This window comes from Erigeron canadensis, chromosome 8 (genome assembly GCF_010389155.1).
Source record: "Erigeron canadensis isolate Cc75 chromosome 8, C_canadensis_v1, whole genome shotgun sequence".
NCBI lineage: Eukaryota > Viridiplantae > Streptophyta > Magnoliopsida > Asterales > Asteraceae > Erigeron > Erigeron canadensis.
The window spans coordinates 10720142-10729508 of NC_057768.1; the positions used below are offsets into that span (position 1 = coordinate 10720142).

Below are 9367 nucleotides of genomic sequence, written 5' to 3' on the forward strand. Positions count from 1 at the left end.
ATCCAAAAAAGCTGGATTTATGAAGGTTCACTTTGAGGCCCAAAACTAAATAAAAAAACATCTAAGTATTCTGGATATATTTAAATGTGGGTTTTAAACCATGAACAGATAAGTATGGCATCATCCGTATAAAAAATGGGATATTGTTGGCCGAAATTGGGCAGTTTAACGCCAGATACCAGGCCCAAAAAGGACGCCCTTTGCATGACATTCGACAGAGCCTCCATTTTGAAGATAAAGAGAAAAGGAGAAAGGGGGTCGCCTTATGCCATGCCACGTTCATAGTTGAGTTCTTCGGTGGGGCATCCGTTGACAAGTACCACAAATCGTGTCGACTTTAGAATGCCATGAATCCAAGAGTTCTACGTGTCAATAATATATATGTTGTTCTAAAAAAATAAAGCAGGTGTTTAGTAAATGTATCAACACTTGTGATATAAATAGCCTTTTCCGTTTTACGATCTACCTTAATCTTAATTTACAAAACTTGAAATACGTAACATTTAAGCTCCATTTTATTGAGATAATCCAACAATATCTCAACTAATTCATATTCGAACTTAACTTAGTTCGACTCTACTCAACTCAACTCGTATTATTATCCATCAAAAATGGTTGTGGAGTTTCTTTCTTTCACACACTTGACCAAACATCCAATTATCTTACAAACCAATGACACATATGTAGTTGTTTCTGACAATATATATACACCAATATTTTTACATTTTATTCATTCTTATTCTCTCTTTCCATATATATATATATAAAATAAAAACTGCTTGCAGACCATTTTCCTTCCACATCTCAAAACCCTAATTTTAATAACCACCCCAATTGTTAACAAAGATCAGGTATTACCTTAATTATTTATCATTTCCTTAATCTGTTGTTTAATTTAATATAATCTATATTTGTTTAATTAAATCCTCTTAATTTGAATTATTTTGTATATATGTTCCAGCTGGATTTGATGTATTTGAATTCTATTGAATCAAGCTTGTGATTATACAATTGTTGATTGATTTTGATTGTTGATTTAATGTTTATTGAATCTGAATTATGTGAATTTGAATTTATGTAGAAATGAGATTTAGTTTTTTGTTATTGGGTTGATTATTGATTGATGAGAATTTATATGCAGAGGGGATTGTGTTAAAAAGTTGTTGATGTGAGATAGATAATGGAATCGAACGTGTGCGATGTTAATCGTTTAGATTCGGATGTGCTATTGCCTCCACGAAAACGATTACTAGCTGGTTTGAAGAAACAGAATGGTGATGTTAATGGTAACGGGAACGGAAATGTTAATGGGTATGGAAATGGAAATGGAAACGGAAATTCTGTTTTGGATGAGTTAGATAGTCGGATTAGTTATTTGTTGAAAGCTCATTTGAGTAACGATAATCCGTCAGAAGAGGAAATTGTGGCAGCTTCAAGAGCTGCAGCTGAAGTCGCGGTCAAGGTTGCGTTGACTGCACGAGCTGCAGCTCAGGAGAAGGCGGTGATAGCGGCTAAAGCTATGGCTGCTGCTAAGAAAGCGTTGGAGGTAGTAGCAACTCTTGATGGTGATCAGGCGGTAGGGGGGTCTGTTGAAGAACGGATGAGGAAGAATAAAAGTATAAAGCAAGTTGAGTTACAAGTGTTGTATAACAATAAGACACCAAAGTTAGATAGTAATGGTAAGGCGAATGATGAAGAAGTAGCTCGTAAATTGCATCAAGCTATAAATAGTTCCCCTAGAATTACAAAGGGTGGCGTGCCTTCTGATGTAAAAAGTCCTAAACAAAAAAAGCTTAAAAGCTCGATTTTCTTCGGAAATGATAGAATTAGCAATGGAAGTATACCGGGTGTAAAGATTTCTCCTTCTAGCAATGATAAAGAAGTAGAAAATACGACAAAGTTAATCATAGAAAATGAGCCAAAGGCAAAATCTGGTGATGAAGATATTACTACTTTAGGTAGAAAGAGGGGAAGAATGAAGCAGAAGAAGCTTCCGTTAAGCATTTGTCATGATAGGGATCAAGCAACCCTTAAAGAAGATGGTTCTTTAAGGAGCCCGTTATCCGCGGGGCCTTCTGCCAATAGTGTTGAGAGGGGCACATTGTGGAAGTGCCAGTCGTTTAAGGCACCAGCTTGTGTAAAACAAAACAAAGTTATGCAGTCATGATGTTCATATTGTTACCATAGCATGAGCAGTTTGGACAACAAAGTGGCTGAGGTAATTCATCTTTTCCATTCATCTGCTGTTATTCATAGTTTATTGTATGTCTAAACCTGCCAATTTAGTACATTTTTTGGAAATTTTACTTGATGCATTATATGTATATATATCATGATTTTGGTAGTAATAGATGAGGATGAGATGATGAAAAGAACACTAACACTATTCTACAATGACAAAAGGAACCTCAATCCAAATTAGGAACAACTTGAAGGAAATAGCTACCCCTTCAATGATCAGAACTTTAGTTAATTTATATTGCTACATTGGTCATCCCGAGAGAGAGAGTAAAGTTGTAAAATGGCGTCGTTGCTCGGACATAAGATATATTGTTATTCCACCTTGTATAGGTGGGAATTCGACCCATTTATTTATGAAGGGTCTATTTCGGTTGTGTTTTAATCTCAAACTAGTATAAAAAAGCTAAAAGAGCAAAGTGTCAAGTTGAGAATTTCAACTTGATCAACTCACTTGACACTTTCAACTTGAAAGTCACCTTAAGTCTATATTTAATGTATACAATCTTCTAAATTAGTTTATTCTGGAGATGTAGATTAGTATTATTGTAATGATATCATTCGTGTTATCATAATGAATATTTGTATCAATGGACAAAAGATTTTAATGTGTCAACCCAATCCAACCTAACCTGGATCCTTTCCACTCGTACTAGAAATGACCATCATTTGAAATGTGTTATGACCCACCCTGCCTCCCTTTCTTTGGTTCTTCTACTGAATCTAAGGTCAGCCAAGGATGATCAGTTGTAACTTTCTGGAAATACAGGCTAAAAGGTCAATGATTTAAACATATGCATGACAGAAACATGATTCATGAACACCATGACCTCACCTCCAGCTTTGTTCCCTATGAACCTTTTCTATGGTAGATTATAAATATTCAAAAAAAAAAAAAAAAACACGAAAAAAAAAGCTTAAACTACTTGGATGGATTACTTAATGAATATCTAATGTCAACTCTGCAGGTTCAACCTGAACTTGAAGAGAATTGTTGGCACTGTGAGATCATTAGTGGGCTAATTATAAGAGATGTTGTAGTACAAAAGCTTGAATGTTTTGGTGTTCTTTTTCTTATTGATATTTGTGGTTGTTCGTTGTGTTTGACATGGGTTTGTAAAGGCATAGACAAATTTTTCGCTTGAATAACCGATAATCCTTTCCTTATTTATGTTATTATGATCAACTCCTAGAGTTTTAAAGGTTATTAGTGCCTTGCTAGCATAAAACCATGAAGATCTGGTGCACCAGTTGCATATCCTTGCCGATGTAGTTGCCTTTAATTTTTTAAATTTTCAAGACCAAGAATATTGTGATATCATATTGTTTTTTGTATTTAGTATGTACTAAATTTGTTGTAATGAAATTTTTGGTGTCATTTGACATAGTTATGAGTTCTATCTTTAGGAGCTTTGAACCATGTACACTATTAGCTATTTTATTGATTCAACAATCTACTTATTTTTGGTAATATAATTGACATGAATCTATATGCAAGAATAATAAATTAAAGGACTTAGAGTTATCTTAAAGCTTTCTATTGATAAGTTGCTTTTTAGGGTTTAGTGCTTTTAGTGGTGCAAAATCAACTTCTTGTTTTTCAACTCGTGTGGGATTCATAAATATCTTTGTATTAAATGATATTTAATTCCAGCGATGTTGATTTGTTACTTTCTCCCATCAAATATGGAACAGCTAATATATTTTTGGAAAAAAATAAAATAAATTATTTTCATTTTTTAGTCATGACTTTCTTTTTTAATAAATAACTCGGATAAAAAAACTTTTATTTTTATTTTTCTTTTTAGCTATTTATTTTTTAGTGAAAAGTTCAATATCAGAAAACATCTCATCATACAATGATGAAACTTTGTACGTGTTTTAAAATACGAGATGTAGATCATTAGTTGTTACCGGTGATTCAAAAGATGTCACTCAAAAAAGTCGAATCTGTAACTTGGGTTAAACCGGATAGCCACTTTTAACTACTACTCGTACTATAATAGTCAAATTATTTTTGAGAGTAATAATAGTCTTCAACGCATGAGGGAGGGCCTACTTAGGATAGTCTATTGTTTGAATATTAAATAAAACTCAAAAAAAAAATAATTCAAAGTATCAATCAAATAAAGATACAGTATAGTGAGAAAGATTATTTAAGATCCGTTTAGTGCGGGACTCTTTCGTTGTGCGATTAGTACACATACGCGTCTGAGGTAAAATTCACTTGTAAAAAAATAAAATAAAATAAAGATATAGTATTTGTTTTGTCAAGTTATAGTACATATGATATCTAGTTTATAGCTAACTTTTTAGTGTATTTACTATTTGGAAAATGATAAATCTTCCAAAAACTATAAAAATATGACGTATGGTATTTACTAATTTTTTTTCTTAACCATGGGCTTAAACCCCAGTGGGCAGGGGTGTTTACACTTACCACTATGTGGGGCCCCGGTAGGTTTTCTCCTAAGGTGGTGGGTTCGAGCCTTGGCTGACACAATGTAACACCCCACCGTTGGCGGAAACATGAGGTGTCATGAAAAGTACAGCACGACATGAGATTACATAGACACTGCTAAATGAAATAGAATAAATAAATATATTCCCAAAAACATGAGTTCAAAGTCATAACAATGCTAAAATAGTTTATTACAACCAACTTCATAAAGAAATAATCCGAGGCATGTAGCCTTAAAGTCTGACAATAAATAAGGAGCACTAATCTCCGAAGTCCAGCCTAGCATAGCAGTCTTTAGCCCTGATTAGCCTGAGCGCCTGAAAAGTATACTAAAACGTGTCAACACAAAGGTTGGTGAGTTCGTAGGTTTTATGTCAAAAGTCTAGTCAAAGAAATAAGTCTTTCGTCGATTCTTTTAAGTATAAACAAAAAATAGTTCAATATATAACGAGCAGAGTTACGCCATAACAAGTCCAAATGCCTCAATGTCTCAAAGTCCGGCCTTACGGTACCTACCTTATTCCAAAGTCTCAAGTCTCAACTCATACAATAAGTACGTCCAAAGCACAACAAACAAACACATAATCACACAGATATAAACAAGATCAAGGCACGTCAAATGGCACAAGTAACTATATACGCACAGGTTCAATATTGAACATAAAACAGAAATCGACAAAACTGTTTGAAAATAAGTATACTTTCCACCCCAAAACTTGTAAAAAGAGGGGCTACGAAACTCACCTAATAGCAGCACAAATACAAGCACACTAAAATTACCGAACAAGAACACGAACACGAACAGTCAAGTACACCTGAAACACGTACACTATCTGTCCAAAAGTCCTACACTGTCCACAAGTCAACCAGTAAGTACTCACCCAATTGTACACGTCTATGTCCTATACTAGTGTCTTAAGAAATGCCATTATGTCTTGTGTAATGTCGTATTATACATATAGTAACTTAGTTGTTCTTGAAACACTTGAAATGTCGACGACTTAAAGTTTTGTATTTGACCACTGAATCAAGGAGTATATTTATATATCGAAGAGTTTAACTTCCAAAGAGTTTATATAGAGAACTTAGTTTTCAGAGAGTTTACTTCAGAGAACTTATTTCGGAGGACTTAATTGCAAAGAACTTATGTTAGAAAATTTATTTAGAGAACTTATTGTGAAGAACTTGTTTGAAGAACTTATCTGAAGAACTTGTGCAGAGAATTTATTTGAAGAACTTAAACAGAGAATTAATTTTCCAGAAAACTTATCCTTGGAGAACTTGTTCAAAGAGTTTAGGCGAAGGACTTATTTTAAAAGACAGAGAACTTATTGTATAGAATTTGTTTAGAGAGTTTATATGGTGGAGAGTTTATGGCACAGACTTATCTAAGTTTGTTTCCAGCGAATTTGTAAGCCACGAACGGTATGACAGAGAGTTATTAAGTTCTTCAGAGTAAAACAGAGAGTTTATCTAGAGAAATTAAGTAGAGAACTTAACCATAGAACGATCCAGAGAACTAAGTTTTGAAGAGTTTATTTGGAGAACTATCCAAAGAGTTTGTAAATTCCTCAAGAACAGAGACTTTATTTCCTAGAACCCTAATTGACTTATAGGAGAGGAAAAAGAAGAACAACATCCCTTTTTAAGATTCATAACACATATATCAATTGTATCTAGTCTAGGTTTATACTAAAACTCTTAAAAATCAATACATATGTATACATATATTACATATGTGACTCCAAATATATCTATATTTATATATATAAACCGAAAATATGTATATATTTATATATATAAAACCGTAATATATATGTATATATGATGAGATTTACATAAAACAAGTAATTCCAAATCAAAATCCTTTGATTACCTTAACAAATCTTGAGAAGAGTTTGATGATTTGATAATAATGTGATAATCAAAATTTTGGAGAATTTGGGGATGGAGTCGACGGCCAAAAGAAAGGGAGAAAGAAAAGTAGAGAATTTGTGAGATTTTGGAGGATTTAAGGGTTTTTATAGTTCCTCCAAACCTTGACTCAATTTTGACTTTCTTTGACTTTGAAGAAACTCGTTTGACCCGACATTTAACGAAAACCCAAGACTCATTAGTTTACTTTGTTGATATAATTATTTGTAACTTGTAAATAGCTTTCAAACGACTATAAGCACGACCATATTTAATAATTAAATCCTAAACTGATTTAATTTTAAGTATTTTACTTAATTTAGCATTTACACAAGACAACTAGTATTCCTCCTGTTCTCGAGTCCACATACAATTTTCCAAAGTCTAAATGCTCATAAAGCCCGAATCAAACATAAATTCATTTATTCCATGATAAAGTCTTAAGGTCTAACGACGTACATAGACGAAATAAACTAAAAATGACCGGAAAAGTACTTCAGAAAAGTTCGCTCAGATGACGGTTGTCACAGCATTACCTCGTTAAAAGAATTTCGTCCCGAAATTCAACTCACACTAGTCCCATTAAATAATTGGGGGTATTTTGCCTTGAAATGCACTTCCCGTTCCCAAGTATATTCAGGTCCTCGCTTTGAATTCCAACGAACCTTGACAAGTGTATACTTGGTTTTCTTTAGTTTCCGCACCTTGCGATCCACAATCTCCAAAGGTTCTTCAACGAAATTCAACTTATCGTCAATCTGGATTTCGTCCATAGGCACATGACGATCTTCTTCAACTAGACATTTTCGAAAATGCGACACATGAAATACGTCGTGAACTCCCTTAAGCTCTTCCGAAAGTCTTAATTGATAAGCTACTTCGCCAACTCTTTCTAGTATCTCAAAAGGTCCAATAAATCTAGGTCCAAGTTTTCCACTCTTGACAAATCTAACCATTCCTTTCCAAGGGGAAACCTTTAGGAGTACTCAATCTCCGACACTGAATTCCAAGGATCTACGTCTGGTGTCGGCATACTTCTTTTGACATTCACGTGCTAGTCTGAGTCGCTCTTTAATCTGGATTATTTTCTCGGCAGTCTCTTCAATAAGCTCAGGCCCAACCAACTGGCTATCACCAAAGTCAGACCATGCGACAGGTGATCTACACTTCCGTCCATACAATGCCTTGAAAGGAGCCATATTAATACTCGCGTGATAACTATTGTTGTAAGAGAATTCTATCAAATGTAGATGGTCATCCCAGTTACCACCAAAATCTAAGACACAGGCTCTCAACATGTCTTCTAAATTCTGAATAGTACGTTCACTCTGACCGTCAGTTTGTGGATGGTACGCCGTATTCATGTCTATCCTAGTCCCAAAGGCCTTCTGGAACCCTCGCCAAAACTGAGAATTAAAGCAAGTATCTCTGTCTGAAATAATCGAAACTGGTACGCCATGTTTCGATACGACTTCTTTTACATACTTCCTCACCAATTTCTCTGTGGGATCTTTTTCACGAATGGCTAAGAAATGAGCAGACTTTGTCAATCTATCGACGATTACCCATATCATATCATGACCCTCCTTCGTCCTAGGTAGTTTGGTAATGAAATCCATAGTTATGTTCTCCCACTTCCATTCAGGAATTTCTGGTTGTCTGAGTAATCCCGCAGGCTTTTGATGTTCCGCTTTCACCTGTAGACATGTCAAGCATCGGCTTACAATTTCAGCAACATCTTTCTTCATTCCAGGCCACCAATATAACTCACGCAAATCATAGTACATATTTTCGGTGCCCGAATGTATTGAATACCTTGTATTATGAGCTTCGTTTAATATCAATGTTCGTAAATCGCCAGTGGAAGGAACCCATAGCCTGTCCACGAAATACAAGCCATCATCGTCTCTTATATCCAAATGTTGTTCCATTCCTTGTAGTTCCTTCTTAAGAAGATCTTTATCGCCAACAACCACAAATTGTGCTTGTATGATCTGATCTCTAACACTCCTTTGCACTGTAATACTCATAACACGTACTCGTCTAGGCTTAATCCTTTTCTTACGACTTAAGGCATCGACCACTACATTGGCTTTCCCCGGGTGATAACGAATGTCCCAGTCATAATCACTGAGTAACTCAAGCCATCTTCGTTGTCGCATATTCAAATCTTGTTGATTGAAAATATGTTGTAGACTCTTGTGATCCGTGTATATTACACACTTGGTCCCATACAAATAATGCCTCCAACACTTTAATGCAAACACCACTGCTCCTAATTCCAAGTCATGAGTTGTGTAATTCTTCTCATGAGCCTTCAATTGTCGTGAGGCGTAAGCAATCACTTTGCCTTTTTGCATGAGCACACAACTTAATCCTTGACCCGATGCATCGCAGTACACTACAAAGTCATCTGATCCTTCAGGCAGACTCAAAATCGGCGCATTACATAGCTTATCTTTCAAGATTTGAAACGCTGCCTGTTGTTTTTCACCCCAGACATACGGCCTATCCTTCTGAGTTAATTGCGTAAGCGACAACGTAATCTTAGAGAAATTCTTGATGAACTTTCTATAGTAGCCAGCCAGTCCAAGAAATTGTCTGACTTTAGTCGGTGTCTCTTGTGTTCTCCAGTTCTTGACTGAATCAATCTTGCTAGGATCCACGTGTATTCCATCCTTGCTCACGACATGTCCCAGAAAGTGTACCTCATCAAGCCAAAACTCACATTTAGAAAATTTTCCATACAGTTTT

At 35.1% G+C, this 9367-nt stretch overlaps 1 protein-coding gene across 1 annotated transcript; it reads left to right on the forward strand.

The window, feature by feature from the left end:
* The first annotated feature begins 740 nt into the window (after positions 1-740).
* LOC122578998 lies at positions 741-3405 on the forward strand. Its single transcript, XM_043751076.1, has 3 exons — positions 741-851; positions 1142-2218; positions 3207-3405. Exon 2 carries the CDS (start codon positions 1181-1183, stop codon positions 2165-2167), a length of 987 nt encoding a protein of 328 aa, XP_043607011.1. The 5' UTR covers positions 741-851; positions 1142-1180; the 3' UTR covers positions 2168-2218; positions 3207-3405.
* The last annotated feature ends 5962 nt before the right edge of the window (positions 3406-9367 follow it).